The 22,599-nt window shown below is 38.1% G+C and overlaps 1 protein-coding gene across 10 annotated transcripts in view; it reads left to right on the top strand.

Moving 5' to 3' along the window:
* NCAM1 (neural cell adhesion molecule 1) overlaps positions 1-22,599 on the top strand; it is a 488,278-nt gene that overhangs the window by 313,729 nt on the left and 151,950 nt on the right. For 9 of the 10 annotated variants that reach the window (XM_073603079.1, XM_073603081.1, XM_073603082.1 and 6 more), the window contains exons 2-7: positions 6,152-6,226; positions 8,029-8,235; positions 12,888-13,031; positions 16,072-16,209; positions 19,037-19,154; positions 20,189-20,352. In XM_073603079.1, coding sequence (XP_073459180.1) covers positions 6,152-6,226; positions 8,029-8,235; positions 12,888-13,031; positions 16,072-16,209; positions 19,037-19,154; positions 20,189-20,352 — 846 coding nt within the window. The remainder of the gene's footprint in view (positions 1-6,151; positions 6,227-8,028; positions 8,236-12,887; positions 13,032-16,071; positions 16,210-19,036; positions 19,155-20,188; positions 20,353-22,599) is intronic. The other variant, XM_073603080.1, reaches the window with a different exon arrangement.

A 22,599-nucleotide genomic window follows, 5' to 3' on the forward strand; every position in this document is an offset into this window, starting at 1 on the left:
CCATTTGGTTAGTTTTGGAAATGATAGTCGGTTAAAAGTGTTGAAAATTTAGATATCTTTTCTTTTAAAGATAAACTAAACTCAATTCTTCTTTTCATTTGTAATTTCTACATTATTGGCTGTGTACTGGACATTTTTGTTCATTACCTGTCTGATTCTGTTGCAATGTTCTGTTCCTTGTCCTTATTCGTCAAACACTTCCCGACTACCCATAGTGCATTTACTGCTACAGGGCAGTATATATATGTGATTCTGCACTTCTGGGTTTTGGGCGTGAGCACTCGCCACCGTTGGCTCCCTCCCGCTGTGCTTTTACACAGCGGGAGCTGATCACCAGGTCCCACAGACCCGATGTCCACCGGGACTCGACCGTCTTTTGCTACACTGACAAAATGCCTGTCTACCTATGTAAACAAGGCAGACTGTCATTCTGTGAGTACAGAAGACATGGATCCTGTGTTTCTGTGAAGCACAAACACTATGTCTTCCAGTAGTAAAAGCGCCTCCCCCACTACAGTGAAACACTAGCTAGACACACCTTTAACCCTTTGATTGTCCCTGATATTAACCCCTTTCCTGCCAGTGTCATTAGTACAGTGACAATGCATATTTTTAGCAATGATCACTGTATTAGATGTCAGCGGTCCACAAAAAAGTGTCAAAAGTGTCCTGCTATAAGTCGATGATTGCCATCATTACTAGTAAAAAATAAAAATAAAAATATCCCATAGTTTGTAGAATAACTTTTCAAAAAAAAAAATAATGCTTTTTGGGATTTTTTTTACCAAAAATATGTAGCAGAATACATATTGGCCTAAATTGATGAAGAAATTTTATTTCTAAAATAATGTATTCGATGTGTTTTAAAGAAGAAAGTAAAAAAATATTGTTTTTTTTTTCCAAAATCGTTGGTCGTTCTTTGTTTCTAGCGCAAAAAAATAAAAAACGCAGAGGTGATCAAATACCACCAAAAGAAAGCTCTATTTGTGGGAAAAAAAGGACATATATTTTATTTGGGTACAGTGTCACACGACCGCGCAATTGTCAGTTAAATCAACGCAGTGCCGTGTCGCAAAAAATGGCCTGGTCAGGAAGGGGGTAAACCTTCCGTAGGTGAAGTGGTTAATAAAATATTTTTGTTAAGTTTCTTACCATTGTGTTCAGGTTTCTTTTCTTTTTTCTTTTTTTTTGTCCTATGCATGCTCCCTATCATAGAAACATAGAAGATTGATGGCAGGAAATAGTTCAAGTGGTCCGTCGAGTCTGCTCCATTTTTTTTTTTTATAATTTTTTTTTACTTTGTTTTGTCTGAGTATAGATTTATGTTTGTTCCAAGCATGTGTGAATCCACTTATTGTTGAGTGATGCACTACCTCTGCTTCTATTCCAAGCATCAACTACTCTATCAGTAAAATAATACTTTCTAAAATTAGTTTTGAACTTTCCTTCTGCTAGCTTGAAAGGATGCCCCTGTGTTCTTGATATTGGCTTAATGTTGAAAACAGTGCCCTTCTGAACCTTGTTCACCCCCTTGATGTATGTAAAGGTTTCAGTCATGTCCCCCTTTCCCTTCTTTCCTCCAGACTGTATATATTAAGTTCCTGAAGTCTCTCCCGATACGTGTTATCCCTCAGACTCTTCACCATTTTTGTTGCCTATCTCCGGACTTGTTCTATGTTCTCAATAACTTTTTGTAAGGCAGGTCTCCAGTACTGGACACAATATTCTAAATGAGGTCTAACTAAAGATCTACGTAGGGAAATCATGGTAACCCCTCTTGTAGCTTGTACAACTTTTTTTTTATTAGATCATTATTTGGAACTGTTTTCTACATCTGGGTTCCCCGCAACATAAATGTTGTGCCCAGTGTTAATTTTAGTGATCCCATTGTATTTTTCCCTCCATACCTGATGTACTTAAAAAGGTTCTGTCTCCTTTCTTATTATATTTAGCCAGTTCCTTCTCTTTCTGTGCTTTAAAAGCACTGATAATGTGTTTGCCCCCCCTATTTTTATACACTTCTTTATCAACTACACTTTCTTTTTCCTTGAATCTCCTATATGCTGATTTTTTTTCTCCTTTATCCTGCTTACTTCTTTAGTGAACCATATTGTTTTTTCTTCCATTTGTTACTACTAATTTGCCTGACATCAAATCTAGTTGCCTTGAGGATAGTAGGGTTTAAGGCCCCATTTACACCTGAACGTAGCATTTTCAGGCAGAAAGTCGCGCAATTTTACCGCTATTTTTTGCCGCATTTCTATCGTGTTTTTGCTGCAATTTTGCCGCAATTTTGTACAGGTCAAAAGGTCACCAATGTAAAGAAAAATGCCCAAAAGCAGAAAAACACCCAAATCTGCCTAACAAAAAAGTTCCAGAACTTGTTTGAGCTTCAGGCGTTTTGGAGCTTCTGTCTTCAGTCATTTTGGAGTGGAGATGTGAACCATCTTCATAGAGAATAATTGATTTTTTCCCCTCCAGCATTTTGTAGCTTCAAGCTACAAAAAGCTCAGGTGTGAATGGGGCCTAAGAGTACCAAAATAATATCAACTGCTGTCATTATACTACTACTGTTTATGATTTTCAGTTCTTGCTTTAATATCAAACCAAAGACATTGGTAATCACTAGAACCCACATTTTCTACTGACTCAGCATCAGACAACTGATCCTCATTTGTCAGTACTAGGTCTAGAATATGATCTACTCAGGTTGGGCTTTTTACTAGCTGTATTAGAAAAATCCCCTTCCATAGCCTCCATGCACTGGACTACACATCTACACAATTGATCCTTCACTGATGGATCCTCCACTCCACAATTGGACTATTCAATCGATCCTCCACTGATGCATGTTGATGCTACTGGGGTAGAGTGAGCAGTGCCGTTATTTCTGGTCACATGTTCTGCTCTCTGTGTTTTGCAATTCTCATAGAGGTGAATATGTCTGCACATACATGTGTAGTCCATCTCGGAGGATGAGCAGGAAAGGGTGGCAATGTCCACTAATGCAAGGCATGCATGGGAATAAATGTAGTCATCCTGGACCAGGAAGGCTGAGAACAGCAACAAAAAAAGCTTGCATTTGAGAGATGAAACAAAGGGAGAGAGAGTTAGGAGGTACATTCTACGTAGATTTAGACTTATTTTATTTACAGTATTTTATTTTATAAATGTGAGTTTAGTGTCATGTTAAGCTTTGGATCTTTAATATTAATGTGTCTAAATCCCAAAAAGCTCCCTCTCTCTGTAATATAGGGGGCTGTTCTGTAGTCCACTGAGAGATTAGAACAGTGCAGCAGAGGCACTGTATGTCATCAGCTAACAAGATTTCTGGCAATGTCAAAAGGTATTATTTTGAAATTCCTGGACAGGTATAAGAAAACATTTTCAGCTGAATATTTACTAGACCAAAAACGCCAAGTAAAAGAAGTTTGTTTGGTTTAATTATACTTTACCAAGTATTGTATCATATAATATTCTGAAATAGTAATCATAATGTGGACAAATACCTTGTTGTCTGGTCCTTTTGAGTAAGATTTGGATAATCTGATATGGCAAAGATTCTTTTTCTGACTAAACCTCTGACTTTGTTATTGGGAAAGCCATCTGCTACTTGTCTTATATTTCATAGATGATATGCTGCAGAATGAATGTCACTCATTGCACGAATCCTCTTTCAGCCAGATACATTTTACAGCATGGAATTTTATATTTTTAAAGCTGAACTCTAGATATGATTTTAATTGCATAGTTAAATTGTTCCAACTTGGACCAATGAAAATAAGCATATTTCATTTCTGAGTGATCCACACAAAAGCTTCCAGGTGCTGTTTTGAGTGTCTTCCCTTTCGCTCATTATTGCCACCAATCATAGAACACCTTCTATTTTTTTCCATAAATACAAGGCATTCTCTGATTGGATGAGGAGGAGATCATGATGTCACCACATCACCCTGCCTCTCTAACCTTTTGCAATCAGAGAATGTCTTTTAGTCATATTAGGAGTTCTGTGAATGTTTGCAATGCTAAGTGAGCAGCTACCTCCTACCTATGCAGGAGGGAAGCCACTCAGCACAGGCCCTGGAAAATTGCTGCTCCCATTGTAATAATTGACTGCTACAGTGATTTGCAGTTTCCACAAAGATCGATCAGGTGTGAGAAATGCATATATAAATTAATCCACGCTAGACCAGCGTAACTATTCAATAAAAATCATAGCTAGAATTTAGCTTTACATAGAATAAACTGTCTGTTTTGACAAAACTGTCATATTATGCTGAGTTTGGTTAAATGTTCTCCTAAAATACTCATTTTATTGTTATTACATTTATTATGTATATTTTCCCTTTCTGCTAACAAGAAAAATCAGATGTACTGCTATGCATACATTGTACACAATAGATTATCTGTTCATCTAAATAATATCTTCTAAATAAGTAATTAACCTAAAAATACATTTATGAGGCTCACAAAGGTCTTTTTTAGTTTTCCAGTTTGAATTCTGTTCATATTTATTTTATGTCTAAGGAGATTTTTGGCCATTTATCTAAATTACGTACAACCCGACCATTGTACACAACAGATTATTTGTATATCTAAAGTAACTCTTCTAACTAAATAATTAGCCAAAAATAAAAGTGCCTGAAAATGTTTTGGTAGATATCGGCCCATATGTCTGGATCTATTGATCACTCTAATATGCAGACCTTATCCTGCTTTAGACATTATTTCATCACATGCTCAGCTTGAATTATCCAGGTTTATACCATGTTTACTTTATAGCTAAGAGGCATCATTAGTGCCTTTAGGAAAATTGTTTGTTGTCTATAGACATAGATGTAAATGCTTCTCCCATGAACATGAATATGGAAAATATGAGAATGATTAATTGCTACTCCTAGCAATTATTCAGAAGCAGTATTGGAAGCACAATTAAAATACTATAAGTCTTTTTCCTAGATCTAGCCTAATGTATAGCTGTAGCCTAATGACATGACTTCCAGTAAGTACAAAAGTAAGATTAAAATCACCTCAGCTTCGAAATTTGTCAGCGGGAACTGGCAGTATTTCAATGTTTGTGTATACCTCTCTATTCAACAGTTAGCCCATTAGACTGGCTAATGGCCAATGGCTGTGGTGCTGATTAATGCATTCTGATTGGGGGGGAGGGGGGTCCCCGCTGTCAGAATACAATAGCACAATTCCCACATCCCCAGCACTTGTGTGGATGTAGGCATCTGTCAGGTCTTTTTTGTCATTCAACCCACTGATTGAAAGAAAACTGTCCATGTTTACCTAGTTTAAGGCTGCGCTCAGACAGCACAAGCATTAGTGTGCACAATACTGCAATGCACAATAAGTGTTCTGTTTGTTGATGCATCATGGTTCCATTCATTCTTTATAGCACGCCAATGCATCTTGCCATTGCTTGGGCATTGCAACATACCACAAAGCATTCTAATGCCCTGTACACATGACCGGTTTTCCCGTCGGAATAAACTGTGAAGGTTTTTCCGACGGAGTTCCGACGGAATTCTGATGAAACTGTCTTGCATACACACGATCACACCAAAGTCCGACCGTCAAGAACGTGGTCACGTACAACACGTACGAAGGGACTAGAAAAAGGAAGTTAAATAGCCCCTGGCCAATAGCTTCCATCTCGTACTTGCTTCAGAGCATGCGTCGTTTTTGGTACGTCGGAACAGCATACAGACGAACGGTTTTCCCGATAGGAATTGGTTCCATCGGAAATATCTAGTACATGTTCTCTTTCTAGGTTTGTCAGAATTTTTCTCGTAAAAAGTCTGATGAGGCATACACACGATCAGAATATATGATGAAAAGCTCCCGTCGGACTTTTTCTGTCGGACATTCCGCTCGTGTGTACGGGGCATTAGGCACTATTGTTCATGCACCTTTTTAGTAGGTTAGGCAGAATGGGCTTCCGTGACATGCTCACATTGATGCATCACAATAGTCTGAACCCAGCATTATGTATCTGAGATGAGTCAAAAGTGCATATTTTATATTATGTTATGTATATTTTATATTATGTATATTTTAATTTTATGCAATAAATCCCTAATATTTTGATGAGGTTTCTAAAAAAGGTTTATGAAAACTAATTTTTTTATGATTTCTATTTCAGCAGCCCTAGAAGTTACAATAGTTCCTGATCAAGGAGAAATAGCCCTGGAGGAATCTAAATTCTTCTTATGTCAAGGTACGTTTCTTCAAAATGGATTCAGTCCACGAGATAAGACGTAACTGAGTCATGTACCTGTAAAGAGGAGAGTAAATGCCTACCCATCCTGCTCCCTGTACCACCAATCACCAGATTGATGAAGAGAAAGCTCAGACTGAAGTCTTCTCAGGTACCTCCAGGAGTGTCAATCTCATTGTCCCCAGCTGTGCGCAGTGGCATCTCTACTATGTCCTGTAATGACAGAGGGTGCTGCTGGAGGGGCCACTGAGTGCAGTGAGAAGCGCAAGAAATTGACTCATTTTTGGAAGTGTCAGTTCCAGAACAGTTCAACTCATTCCTGAGTTCAACAGTGTGGGCAGGTGGATATATTTACACTCTTTATTACAGGTACAGTTGTATTTTAATTTTTTAATTTTTTAATAACTTGAACTTATAATGTATGTATCATGTCTGAGATTCTATCCAGGGAAGGATTGCTATTTTTCTTAAATTGTATTTGGTAATTTTAACCCCCATCCCAGTGGAGAGGTTTCAAAATGGAAAAAACAATATATGGACCTGTTAATTGAAAATTCTTTCACAAACCTACCCCACCAGCAGCTAGATCTGCCTGCACAGAGAATGTCAGAAATACCTATTATATTAATTAAAGCATTATAGCAGGGATGTCCAATTTCTTTTCAAAGATGCAAATTAATAAACTGCCCAACAATAACTCTCTTGCCTTTGTGGCTGTGTGTGGTGAGGAGACTAAGGATGGGCGTGTTATTTGGATATATATATATATATATATATATATATATATATATATATATATATATCTTTTGTGGCCCCCAAGGAATCTTAGAGAGCCACTCAGGACTAAGGATGAGCTTGGGCATGTTATTTGGATATACCATATTTATCGGCGTAGGCGTATAACACGCACCTTCACTTTAAAAGGGAAGTTTCAGGAAAAAACATACATCTTAAATAAAAAACTGTGAAGCAAAATAAGGGCCAGTGCCCATCAATGCAGTCTAATCAGTGCCCATCTGCAGCCTCACAAGTGCCATGAATGTAGCCTCACCATTGACACGAATGCAGCCTCACCATTGCCATCAGTGCAGATTGATACATGCCCATCTGCAGCCTCACAGGGGACAGGGAGGGGCCGGGACAAGCCCCAACAGATTACATACTGGAGACTCTCCTGTTTACTCGGCGGCTTTACAAAGCACTGCCTTCTATGATAGACAGGACAATCATCCAATGCCAGCCCAGGAGAGGGGACTTCCTATTACAGAGGCCACCGAGTAAACAGGAGATTCTCCTGTATGTAATCTGTCGGCACTCATCCCACCCCCTCCCTGTCCCTTCTGAGGCAACCAGAATTGAACAATCGGCGTATAACGTGCACACTTGATTTTCACCCAATTTTCAGGGTGAAAAAGTGCCCGTTATATGCAGATAAACACAGTATATATCTTTTGTAGCGCACGGCGCTCAGGGATTCGTTGGGGGCCACAAAATATATATATCCAAATTACCAGTGGGGCCATATTAAACCGGAACAGAGGCCGGACTTTGGACATGCCTACATTATAGCATTCCTATATCAAAGGTGTTTTTTTTAAGATTTACACTGATTCTCTTTCCTTCTTAAACCCTTGGTTCTAGTTTAACTTGGCCAAAATGTAACATTCCATTCTGTTGCTATTTCTTGTTTTAACATTGACGTGGAATCTCTGTGCAATAAATTACAGTTAACTTGTATTCACTATATCAATAAGACAGCTAACTGTTTTTTCCTTGTATCTTTTTCTTGTTCTGTATCTTAGTAACTGGTGAGGCTTCTGAAATCTACTGGGAATCACCTTCTGGAGAAAGACTGAACAACCAACAGCAGATCTCAGTAATAAAAAGTGATGACTATTCATCCACTCTTACTATATACAATGCCAGCATTCAAGATGCCGGGACCTACAAATGTATCGCTACCGGTCCAGAAGGAAGAGGAGAAAGCACTGTTAAACTTCAGATTTATCGTAAGCTCTTCAAATAATTACTCAGACCGATCTGTTAGTCACTATTATAAGAATGTAAAATCTTTTCACTAATATTTATCTTGCTGTATTTTTAGTTTAAACAATTTAGAACCTCCAGAACATATTCTGGTGCATTTCATAGTAGCATATTCACTAATCATTCACTGACTATTCGCTTCTGGAATCTATTTCTTTAACTAAAAAGTGCATTTACTCACTAGATACACCCCTCATTTGGCAGACTGATGCCCTGTACACACGACCGGTTTTGCCGTCGGAATAAACTCTAAAGGTTTTTACGATGGAATTCCGCTCAAGCTGTCTTGCATACACACGGTCACACCAAATTCCGACCGTCCAGAACGCGGTGACGTACAACATGTACGATGGGACTAGAAAACAGAAGTTCAATAGCCAGTAGCCAATAGCTTCTGTCTCGTACTTGTCGGAACAGCATACAGACGAGCGTTTTTTCCAATAGTAATTTGTTCTGTCGGAAAAATGTAGAACATGTTCTCTGTCTAAGTCCGTCTGAATTTTCGACAGAAGAAGTCCGATGGGGAATACACACGGTCTGAATATACAATGAAAAGTTCCCATCAGACTTTTTCTGTTGGAAATTCCGCTCGTGTGTACGCGGCATGAGTCATGTTATCATCACATTGATAGGAAAACGCGTTCTGAGCACTTACTGTATTTTAAAGCTCAGCTTTACAGTCCTATTATGTTTCTATAGAAAGGTTTATACCCCGCTCTCTTTTGTGCATTCGCCATTTTCAGAAGGGGGAATTGCTATTTTTTTGTTTTCAGCATTTCTCCATTGATTAGTATGGAGGAGGTGTCCCACTCAATCATTGCAATGTACTTTCACCAGACATTCACTGCTCTGTTTATTTTTCTCATGCACATATGCCAAGTTTCACCCCTTGCATCTGCTGCTGAGAAAGGATATGGCTTCTATAAATGTGATGGTTCAGCACCAGCTAATAGACAGCAAATACTGACAAACCTAGGCAGGTGGATGTGCCTAGGTGTGCCTTCTTTTATCATATAAAGGTACATCTCATAAAATTAGAATATCATCAAAAAGTTAATTTATTTCAGTAATTCAATTCAAAAATTGAAATTCACGTATTTTATATAGATATATTTCAAACATTTCTTTCTTTTAATTTTGATGATTATGGCTTACAGCTAGTAAAAATCCAAAATTCAGTATCTCAGAAAACTAGAATATTACATAAGACCAATAAAAAAAAGAATTTTTAATACAGAAATGTTGACTTACTGAAAAATACGTCCATGTACAGTATAGGGTGCAATCAATACTTGGTCGGGGCTCCTTTTGCATGAATTACTGCATCAATGCAACGTGGCATGGAGGCGATATGCCTGTAGCACTGCTGAGGTGTTATGGAAGCCCAGGTTGCTTTGATAGCGGCCTTCAGCTCATCTGCATTGTTGGGTCTGGTGTCTCTCATCTTCCTCTTGACAATACCCCACAGATCCTTTATGGGGTTTAGGTCAGGCGAGTTTGCTGGCCAATCAAGCACAGATCATTAAACCAGGTATTGTTACTTTTGGCAGTGTGGGCAGGTGCCAAGTCCATAAAGCTGGTCAGCAGAGGGAAGCATGACGTGCTCTATAATTTCCTGGTGGAGGGCTTTGCTGACTTTGGACTTTATAAAACACAGTGGACCAACACCAGCAGATAACATGGCTCCCCAAATCATCACTGACTGTGGAAACTTCACACTGGACCTCTAATGCAACTTGGATCCTGCGCCTCCCCGGACTGTGCGACCTTGATTTCCAAATAAAATGCAAGTTTGTGATGATTTGGGGAGCCATGTCATCTGCTGGTGTTGGTCCGCTGTGTTTTATCAAGTCCAAAGTCAGCATAGCCCTCTACTAGCACTTCATGCTTCCGTCTGCTGACCAGCTTTATGGAGATGCTAATTTTATTATCCAACAGGACTTGGCACCTGCCCACACTACCTGGTTTTATGATCATGATATCACTGTGCTTGATTGGCCAGCAAACTTGTCTGACTTAAACCCCATAGAGGATCTGTGTGGTATTGTCAAGAGGCAGATGAGAGACACCAGACCTAACAATGCAGAGGTGCTGAAGGCCACTATCAAAGCAACCTGAGCTTCCACAACACCCCAGCAGTGCTACAGGCTGATCGCCTCCTTGCCACGCCGCATTGATGCAGTAATTCATGCAAGAGGAGCCTGAACCAAGTATTGAGTGTATACTATACTGTAAATGGACAATATTTTCAGTAAGCCAACATTTCTGTATCAAAATTATTACTATTATTATTATTATTATTATTATTTTAATTGGTCTTCTGTAATGTTCAAATTTTCTGAGATACAGAATTTTGTGTTTTCACTAGCTGTAAGCCTTAATCATCAAAATTAAAAGAATGAAATGCTTGAAATATATCACCCTGTGTAAAATAAAATTAAAAATATAAATGCAGCGTTATTAATCTATCATGTGAAATATCCAGTGATATCAAATTATATTCAAATAAATAAATAAATAAATCTATATAATAATGCGTTCAATTAAAGTTTATATGCTGAAACTTTTCTGCGTTGAATTATTGTGACTTCTCAATTATTGTGACTTCTCACACACCTCATGTGCACACCTTCACTGGCCGTTATACCTGCTGACCTCATACATGAGTCAGAAAGACTCAAAACAATTCCTTTCTTTCTTTCAGCTATGGTCTCATCTCTTCCACATCCGACCAGCTGCTCTGTATCCATTTTCCAATCAGTAGCCTCCCAGGGGGAATCGCAAGAAAGATCTCTCATATATACTACCCCACTGCTTTTCTCCTTCCTCAACACCAGCGTTATTACTCGGTATTCCTGATAGGATATGGCTCCACATTCATACAACAATAAATAGAGGATACATAATGCTCTCAATTTGCTACATTTATTAAAATGCCCAAATTAAAAAACACTTACAAGATAATCAGTTAAAACCAGCTCTGTATAGTCCTGCTCAGCACTGTAGCTGCATGACCTCACGTCACAGTAACACAGAACACATACATATCGATGTAGCTCTACCCCCGTAGGAGCTGTTAATTAGGATGGGTCCTCTGCTCCTTGTCTTGACCTTTTCAAAAAAACCTCACCCCCCAACACACTAGGTTGAGTGTACAAATATATAATATCACAGGAAATCACTGAAAGTAATACTTAGTGCCTAGTAGTAGTTCTATATCAAAGAAAATAGGCACCAAGCCAGGTAGTAAAGGCAAACTTAATATATTGCCACCCATTATGGCTGGTAACTAGGCAAGAATAAAGTGGATTAACAATAGTAATAACACAATATAGCATACAAAGTGATTAACAATAAGGACTAGGCATAAGATGACATTTGGTGTCAAAATCAGCATAAACAGTAGCAGGGTCACCTCAAGTTAGTAGTAATAAAGTTTAATCTACTGAGAGCTAGAACTATGCTGCCAGAGCGCATTTGTGGCAACAATGCTAGTCCTAGACTGACTGGTTATGCACTGTCCAAAAGAAAAGGAGGATTGTATCAGAGTGGGCAGGGGAACAAAGGGGCCTTGCAGAATAATTATTACGTGAAGGGCAGCCCTTTAAGACGTTCTTCTGCCAGCTATCGTTGGGGTCCTTTAAGAGCGTTGGGACACTTAATGACAGTCCAAGTTAACCTGCATGCAGTATAGGTACAATACAATTTCAACATAGCTGCAATGTAAATATGGCTCAGATGTGTTAAAGGTTTTATATAATGTAGTAAACGGTTGGTATAGGCTCAGTCCAGGTTTGGAATAAGTGTGATCTAGAGTGCAGTATGGGTGCAATATGGATTGGGTACACTTGGTGTCCTGCTCTCTATGGCTCAGTCCCTACTAGCAGTATCAGCAATGGGCGAATAGCCCTTTTACCAGTCACTAGGATGCTGCGGTGACTTCTCGCTGTAGAAGGGGGGCTCTCTCAAAGAAGGCCTCTGGTCATCAGCAGTGGGAAGCGGAGGGTGAGTATATGCTTCAGTCTCCCTGTGGCAGCTGTGTAGGTGCTGTGATGTGGGCTGTGCTACGCTGCCCCTGGGTGTCCAAAAGCAATGTCTCCTTCTGCATATTGCTGTAGCCCAGGACCTGGCTACACTGAAAATGCAATGCATCCAGATTGGTGACCTCACTTTTCTCAATTCTAGTTAAGCAAATAAGCCATGCCACCCCTGTGACCCCCAGGTGTGATTGGACAGTGAAGGAAAAGCAGCAGATTTAATGATCCCATCCCTCTGTTCAATCAATATGACCCTTGCATGAAGCAGACACTATTTGCGCAAAATTCTTACCCCTCCCACCTATTTTGAGTACTGCTGTACAGGGTAGTACAAGGGGTTAATATCAAGCCAAAATTAGGTGCTTACACTATTTGCATTTAAAAATAAATTCCATAGTTTGCAATAATTTATACCTGCACTTATATATGCCTGGCGTTCAGCTTTAATAAACTTTATTGCATCAAGAGTGATAGCTTCCCTCTAAAATTAAATTTGGTCATGTCTTTATTTTACAAGCCTCATTATTCTTAGTTAAAACCTCTGTGATGATCTTTTACATGATCTGTATTTTTTACAGAGAAATTGACATTCAAGAATGCACCCACCCCACAAGAGTTTACTGAGGGAACGGATGCTGTTATCATTTGTGATGTGTCAAGTTCTATGCCATCCATTATCATCTGGAAACACAAAAGCAGAGATGTGGCTTTTAAGAAAGATGGTGAGTAAGGCTTTTTGTATATGCTGGATTGATCTGTAGCACGTATGTGACTTATATGATGTGTTAGGCTGCACCTGCTAGGTCCATCAAAGATGAGGTTCACATGAATACTCACCAGTAATGCCACCTACACACGAGCGGACTTGCCAATTGGCTAAACTCCGTTGGCATTTCTGACGGAAAGATTTAGAACATGTTCTATATCTGAGTCCGTCGGAAATGCCGGCAGAAATAGTCCAATGGGGCATACACACGGTCGGAATGTCCGACCAAAAGCTCCCATTGGACTTTTTTTGTCGGGAAGCCAGGCCGTGTGTACGCTGCACAACTCTTTCAGATGCTGGAGAAACAATGTAATAATGTAGTGTGTTTACACCTACAAAAATAGATGTTATAGAGAGGAGAGTGTAGGACTTACGTACAGCTGGGGTGGGCTTAGAGCTGATGAGCAGTTTTGGAAGGAATCACTGTTCTCCTACATAATGTACTGTATACAGTACATATATCCTCTTGAGTAATATGTATTTTTTAACAGAAAAATACCCTGGAGTTCAAAGTGGAAAAAAAAAAAAAAACATCCAAGAGGTGCTGGAACTTTGATATGATTTGACCACTTCAAGACTAAGCCTTCTATGGCACATTTTGTTTACAATTTTAAATAAGTATTTTTTGCTAGAAAATTACTTATAACCCCCAAACATTATATATATTTTTTTAGTAGAGACCTTAGAGAATAAAATGGCAATCGTTGCAATTTTTTATGTTGCATGGTATTTGCGCAGCAGTTTTTCAAACGCAATATTTTTTTTGGAAAAAATACATTTTAATTAATTAAAAGAAACAAACCACAATATATACCCCAATTTTTATAATTTGAAAAATGATGTTATGTTGAGTAAATAGATACCTAACATGTCACGCTTTAAAATTGCGCACGCTCATGCGACAAACTATGTGTAACAAACTATGGTACTTAAAAATCTCCATTGGAGATGCTTTAAGCACCTTTACAGGTTACCTGTTTAGAGTTACAGAGGAGGTCTAGTGCTAGAATGAATGATCTCGCTCTAATGTTCGCAGCAATACCTCACATGTGTGGTGCGAATACCATTTACACATGCGTTTTATTCCTATTACAAGGATACAAGTCCTTTTTATGTCGAGATCTAAGGTCAAAAAGACCCCAAATCTCTCATTTACCTTTCAAACGAAAAGCAAAAAAAAAAAATTTGCTTTAAAAAAAGAAACAAAAATTGTTTCCTTCCACCCTGGATTGGAAGTGATGACGTCGCTCCGGTCCTCCAAGGCCATAGAGGCAATCAGAGATGATCTAGTCTCTCACTGCCTGTGTGATCACCCAGCTGCACTCCCGCCATTTCAGAAAGCGATGCAGTGGCTAATGAGATACTCACATCTCTTTTTAATGAAAAGGCCAGATGCCGGCTGAAAAAAAAGATACCAGGTTTATGGCTGATAGCTTCAGCCATAACCCCAGTAAACCACTTGCAAACAGAAACGTATATATACGTATTGCGGTTGGCAAGTGGTTAATACAAAGTAGTGAGAGGCTAAAAACATTCTTAGAGCTCACTGGCTAAGGTTAGGCTGCTCACAACAGTCAGGGCTACCTTCCAGTGGGTACTAAAAAAAGAAAATTTGTGCCAATGGAAGGAGCATCAGACCAAAGGATAAAAAAGTCTACATTCATTTATTGGTTTGCATTAAAAAAACAACGTGCTTCAGGGATCACAAAAAACTCCCCATTCATCAGGGCTACAACAAAACACAATATGATATAAATGTAAACATGACTGGCATAAATATAAGTCTAACAATCATTGAAAATCATGGGTAACATACATGTATTGTATATATGTATGTGTGTGTATGTGTGTACAAATATGTGCATAGATAAGTACACACATACAGTACATGTACACAGTTAATATTCATGAAATAAAACAATTAAGGATGAAATAGAATTCATCATTATTACACAGATGTCTAAAACAAGGACTCCCACGTTAAAAAAGCTATTTAAAAACACATATCTTATAAATGGTGCAACAAGCCCCTTAGGCCCCTTTCACACTGGCTGTCCGATCAGGTCCACCTGTTATTTTTTCAGCCGGTCCCTCCAGTCTCCCCCATGGAGCGGCAGATGTCAGCAGTGACATGTCCATTGACACCCGCCGCCATCCAATCCAATTCTACCCGCAAAATCCAGACAGATGGTTGTTCTATTTTCCATCCATCTGGCGAAATGGATAGGATTGGATGAAAGTGAACAGGCAGTCAGTTTTCATCCGATTTACCAAAAGAGAAGAGCGAGTGGGACCGTGTCCGCTCTGCACATCGGAGCAGACAGGACCTGTCATCCGCCTACTCAGCGGGGATCAGCGGAGCGATCCTACGCTGAGCAAGCGGAATCCGTTCCACAGAAGTGCCCGTGTGAAAGGGGTCATGGACTTAGTTGGATACACAATGGGCAAAGCAGCAGAAGAACTTTTAATGGCAAACTGGGTACAACCTCTAACAGAGTTTGTATTGATATATGGACACAGAAACTCTGCTGCCACAAGGGAGATGTCCCTACATACCCCACACTTTAAAGATCATAGGCTTTTAGACCTTGCCTAGTCCTGTTATGCTCAACAAAATTCCAGTAAAGTTAAGCTACTTTATTCCTTTTTGTCTTGCTGACCGTAGGATTTATTGCGAGGATGCATGGAAATGCACTTTTTGTGTGAAACACATTAAGGTTTCTTCTTTGATGTTTGTTTATCCGTGCATGTGTGTACATCATCACAATTAATCTTATGGGAATTAAGAGTTTTTTTTAAAAAGTTTTCATTAATGTCTGTCTCTACATGACTAGTAATACACATTCACCTATTACGAGGACAGGAATGTGAGCGGAAAGTAGGGTCAGCAAAGCTTTCTCTCATTTGCTATCCTTATTGATCTTAACAATCCATCACACTGTCTTATCCTCTGCACTTGGCACACTTGTTCCTCACTGTGTTCACCACTCCAACAGTACGATTTGTTATGCTGTCCAACAATTACCTGCAAATCCGGGGCATTAAAAAGACAGATGAAGGAACTTATCGATGTGAAGGACGGATCCTAGCACGTGGAGAGATCAACTTCAAGGATATCCAAGTCATAGTGAATGGTGAGGTTATACTAGTAATCCTTCATTGCAGCTTCTTCTTGTTCATTGCCTGATTAATAAACATATAATATATGAGTATATAGGATATCCTTTATACCAAATAATTTAGATATATAGGATCGAAAATATGCAGCGTAAATGAATTGAGCATTTTTGTGAGTAATGAAAAAATTAAAAAATAAATAATGTTCCAGTGTTAACATGTTCTAAACCAAAGATCACTCTAGTTAATAATAAAAAAAAGTGTTGCAGTGTATTGATTATCATTTTTTTATGCATATGGGAACTGACCTATTTCTTGCTACATACTCCAGGTCTGCTTCCTGTTTTGCAGTGTTACACAATGGTTGTGCTTTACTGATCCTTCCCACGATGCTACTTATTAAAAGCAATTTCCTCCATGTCCGGCAGATACAGTATAACAACAGTTGTTAAAAAAGGAGTCTTAGCTCAGTGGAAAATATATAATATACAGATTCTTTTCACTATGTAATGCATTTATTACATTACATTGATTTTAATACATAAATAAAAATCTGTGTGAACAAGTATATAAGAATGAAAAATTTACATAAAACATGTACATAAAGATAACTTCTTCAATTATTATGAGTCTTTGTTTTATCTTCTCCAGTATTGATTATTTGCTCATCAGTTATCATATATGTTACTGTTTTAAACAAAATATATATATATATATATATATATATATATATATATATATATATATATATATATATATATATATATATATATATATATATATTACAGTTTAAAGAGAAGAAATGAATATACTTAAAGAATGAACATGATAAGTATCCAAAACATACAAATAGATAAAATTGAATAAAAGTCCAACTAAAAGCCCAATGGTAGGTGTTAGTTCATATAAAGGTAAAAATCTCATAGGGATAACTTGATAGAAGAAAAAACAGACAACACATCAGTCCAAATATCGACTGTTATATTTATGAATTGGCTGCTCACCTCCAAAAATTACCCAAAGGTCAAACAAGGCTCATCAGATAAGGAATAAATGGTGCTCAAAGGAAACAAAGAACAGCCATATAGCATTATTTTTAATAAAAAGTAAATTTAAGTAAAAGAAGCTGCTTACATCAAGTAAGAATAAAAATCGCAGTAAATGACACTCGTCTCCTCACCGCACTTCCGTAAAACGCCACTGGAAATGATGTCACAAGGCTCCACCCGATGCGTTGCGTCACTGGTCGCGTGACTTCCTCGGGGATAGGAGCCAAGTGACAAGCGCCAGGTATATATACCCCCTCCAACCAATGGGTAAACCTTAGTAACAGGTGAGTCATCAGTTCATCTGTATCCAATATAATTAATTGGCCAATAAGAAAAAGAAAAAAAGAAAAAACATCCATCATGGTCAGAGAAAACTGCCTAGCAACCGAAAGGTGATAGGTTGCCTTTCTTTTTACTCTTCTTCAGTATTAGAAAGCATGTTCAAAAATAAATGAAGCTAATAGACTCACCTTTTCTCTGAGAAACATGGAGGTGACCATAGCTGACTCCACATTTTGCACATGCTCTTTGTCTCTGGCTTCAGTAGTTTGAGCCACTGAACCACAACAACTATGTGGTTAAGGAGTTCTCACTTTCTTGATTTGCATTTTTGTTCCAGGTTTGTAACTCAGGTAAAGTTGGTCAGCAAAACAGCTTGGCAATTAAAATCTTCATACGGAGGTCAACAGTGGCAGTTCCCATATTTTTCTCAGGAAAGCTGCAATTTAAACTATCCTTTCTTCCACTGAATTTCTGCCTGCAAGTTATAAGCTAGCCTCATAAGCTTGGGATAGATGAATGCTGCGTTTGACATAATGTTTAGCATACACAGCCCAGCGCCTGATGCATTTATTTGCAGATAACAGAAAAAGTAAAAAAAAATTAACTTATAGGACCCTTGATGGTAAATGTTTAGCTTCTGAAGGATTTTACGATGAAGAACAACTAAAATGTATTATTTCTGCAAAGAAGCTTGATTTGGCTGGATATATCAAAAATAACTAAAGTGTTTTGCAAGTGACCCTATTCTTTAAGCTTGATCAGTTCCATCCTTTTTTTAATTTTAAATCTGTTAGTGTTGCTCCAGAACTAGACAAAATAAAAGCATTCTAAGACAGCTGTCAATTTATTCTCACAACGCAGATAGAAAAACAAAGTTCCTTCTTGTCTCTTCAACAGCAGTTGTGTTATTTTCCATCAGAATAGAATAACATGACTGCCAAGAAGCTTACTGGAACTGGCATCTCCAGATATAATAATTAGATGTATCAATCATCCCACTTATAATATATGTTAATTACAGGTGGAGATTCTGTTTCTAGTAATAAAATATTAAATCCACTTTTAAAAATTAACTTCACTTTATTGCAAAAAAGAGTAACATATGGTATATAATTGCTACATAAGCATTTTGTAACCTAGTGGAACATTTATATAGAAGTAAATTTGACATTCACCAGACATTCACTGCAGGTAAACGTTCCAGATGTTTTAAATGGTAGTAACTAATTCACCACCAGTGAGTGTCCATGAAAGTTGCATTCACTGCTTTATAATTGTGCTCCTAAAAATAAAAATAAATTTGTTCTAAAACTGGAATAAAAAAATATAAAGTATTGCTTCCTACACAATTACCCCCCCCCCCCCCCCCCCCAAAAAAAAAAATGTAATTTCCAATTAATGTGATTGGGTAATTATTTTTTTTTTCCAGTTTTTTTTATTACAGGACTGGGAGAACATATATCACACATTTCTTCAGTATAATATAACTTCTTTTTGTTATTTTTCACTACAGTTCCTCCTACAGTGGAAGCCAAACAACTGACAATAAACGCCACAGCCAACTTGGGAGAGTCTGTTACTTTGGGCTGTTTAGCTGATGGCTTTCCTGAACCTGAAATAAGCTGGACAAAGTAAGTGATGAGTTTCTTTTATTCACATTTATATTAATCTCTTTAAATTGCTACAGTCAAACAGGTAAATACAAAAGATGGAGCCCCATTCATCAAAATGAGAAATTACCTTCAGAAAGCCCACTGACAGCTCTCTCTGAGTGATACTATTTTCTGTATGTAAGCTCTCCTGCTCATGTACCCAGGATGGATTACTAACTTGCAGACACTACAGCCACGTTGCTTTATTCCTATTTATGAAAGACACATTCATCTATGAAGAGGAACTATAATAACAGGCCCAGTAGACAGCATCTACTCAGCGTAATATGTATAATCCTAAAAGGCTGAACATGTGGATTTATATGGAGGAAAATTTTTTGAAATCAGAGTATCCAACGGAGGAATTATCTTTTGGTGGTTGAACAGAAGCTCCGATTGAGCAATGTGGGAGTTCTGGTGAAGTTTGTAATTACAATGGTTCCATCCATTGGTTTGTTGCTACAGCACCCATAGAGGTTGACACTGTAAGGAGTGCACCAAGTATTTTTTGTTTTCTTCAGCTGAAAAATGTCTGAAGAATGCTTTACTTTTCCAGACAGCTTGCAAGAAGTTACCAAGGCCAACTAGTACAAAGACATTTTTGTTGCAACTGGATGATGACATTATAATAATGTACACTGGAAAAGACACAGCTTTAAGGGAAGTATCTCAGGGATTTACTGCAAATTCTGGAGCAATGTAGTGACTACTGAAATTCATCACGTACAAAGAAGATCTATGGAAGCTTTCAGTACCAGGATCACAACTTGTGTCCCATTCATTCCAGGTGTTTAGAACTTGTACTGTTTACCGAATGGCTAAATATTGGTGCTGGAACATACCAGAAGAATTGAATCAACTTTTAAACTCCCACTGTTTTACCACTGCCTACATAATGAATCATCAAAATTAGTGTCAACTTTGTAAATGTAAATTTTTGGTAATAGAATTAAAAGCATCTCATTAATTTCTTAAGTATAAATGATACAACATTATTTATTTGTGTGCTGCAGGAGAGGAGAACTGATAGAAGAAGTTGGTGATAAATATACCTTCAATGAAGACATGTCAGAAATGACTATTCATCGCGTGGAAAAAGATGATGAAGCTGAGTATATCTGTATTGCTGAAAATAAAGCTGGTGACAATGAAGCTACCATTCTCCTGAAAGTCTATGGTGAGAGAACACAATGGTAGACTAACCTACAATTTCAACTCTGGTCCAAAACAAAAATAAATGATATTAGTTGTAATTGGACACAAAAATATATTTTTTGATAATTGTAGTGACCTCTGTGAACAATAGAGATCATGGGTAGTTTCCAAGTGTACAGGAATAGCAGGAGTTGCAGTTGCATGGAGTACAGCAGTCCAGGTTCCTCCTGCTTGTTATATGTGAATCCATTCACTAAAATCTCATATGTTTTAATAAAATTTCAAAAGTCATTTTCAATATTTTTAAACTACAACTTATATGAAATAATACCTGGTGATCCAGTCATGAAGATGTTTGTTCAGATGCTTCCTGTTATAGGGGGGGCAACATTTTGACTCCCAGTTGTGCTCTTACATTTTCAGTCTGTTGAACAAGCTTCTGATGGAGACCACAAATAGCCATTTCAATACACATTACACTGGCAGGGTCCTCTTTTGTCATCATATGGAAACCTGCCTCAAGAAATAACGTATGGCCATCACTGGAGTACAAGAATATAGACAGGAAGTAACTGTAAAAAAGCACTGAAATGAAAAAATGTGAGCACAATATTATATTAGAAAAAATCATAGCAATTGCTTGTGAGGGTTGATTTACTAAAGGCAAATAAGCTGTTCACTTTGCAAGAGCATTTTACCTTAGCTTAATGAATGTAGGGAATCTGTGCAGGCTTCTGTCATCCAATCATGTGCAAGAAAAAATACTGTTTTGTTCTTTGCAAAATCCATTTTTACCACATTCACTAAGCTAAAGGAAACATCCCTTGCAAAGTGAGTCTGTTTGCCTTTAGTAAATTAACACCACAGTTTTTTTCTAACCACTTCAGCCCCAGAAGAATTTACCTCCTTCCTGAGCAGAGCACTTTTTACAATTTAGCACTGCTTCACTTTAACTGACAATTGTACGGTCATGCAATGTTGTACCCAAACTAAACTTGCGTCCTTTTTTCCCACAAATAGAGCTTTCTTTTGGTGGTATCTGATCACCTCTGCGGGTTTTATTTTTTGTGCTATAAACAAAAAAATAGCAACACTTTTGAAAAAAAAACAATATTTTTTACTTTTTGCTATAATACCCCCAAAATTAAAAAAAAAAACACATTTCTTCATCAGTTTAGGCCAATATATATTCTTCTACATATTTTTGATATAAGAAATCACAAGCGTATATTGATTGGTTTGGGCAAAAGCTATAGTGTCTAAAAACTATGGGAAAGATTTATGGCATTTTTGTGGCAATTTTAATTTTTTTTTTTTTTTTTTTTTTTTACTAGTAATGGCAGATATCTGCGATTATTAGCAGTACTAATATTATTTAACATTGCGGCGGACGGATCGGACACTTTTGACACATTTTTGGGACCATTGACATTTATAAAGTGATCAGAGCTGTAAAAATGCACTGATAGTAAATGTAACTGGTAGGGAAGGGGTTAACACTAGGGGGTGATCAAAGGGTTAAATATGTGTTCCCTGGATGTGTTATAACTGTATGGGGATAGGACTGACTGGGGGAGGAGACATATCGTTGTTCTTACCTATTAGGAACAAACAATATGCCTCCTCTCCCCTGACAGAACAGGGATTGTGTGTTTACACACACAAATCCCTGTGCTGTCTCTCGTGCTCATGATTGCGGTTGGCCGGCGGGGATCGCGCCCACTAGCCACACGCATTGGGTCCACCGCAGTGTTGCGTGCATGCACGTGCCCCTCCGGCGACATGCGCGTGCCCCCGGTGGCTCTTAAGGGGAACAAGGTACCTGTACGTTGTTTTGCCCAGTCGTGCCATTCTGCTGACGTATATCGGTGTGAGACGGTCGGCAAACGGTTAAAACTAAGGGAGAGATTTACTAAAACAGGAGAGTAAAAAATCTGGTGCAGCTCTACACTGAAATCAATCAGCTTCCAGGTTTCATTGTCAAAGCTTAATTAAACAAGCTAAAGTTAAAAGCTGATTGGCTACCATGCACAGCTGCACCAGATTTTGCACTCTTATGCCCCGTACACACGGTCGGACATTGATCGGACATTCCGACAACAAAATCCATGGATTTTTTCCGACGGATGTTGGCTCAAACTTGTCTTGCATACACACAGTCAAACAAAGTTGTCGGAAAATCCGATCGTTCTGAATGTGGTGATGTAAAACACGTACGTCGGGTCTATAAACGGGGCAGTAGCCAATAGCTTTCGTCTCTTAATTTATG

The sequence above is a fragment of the Aquarana catesbeiana genome, linkage group LG10 (genome assembly GCF_042186555.1).
Source record: "Aquarana catesbeiana isolate 2022-GZ linkage group LG10, ASM4218655v1, whole genome shotgun sequence".
Taxonomy (NCBI): Eukaryota; Metazoa; Chordata; class Amphibia; order Anura; family Ranidae; genus Aquarana; species Aquarana catesbeiana.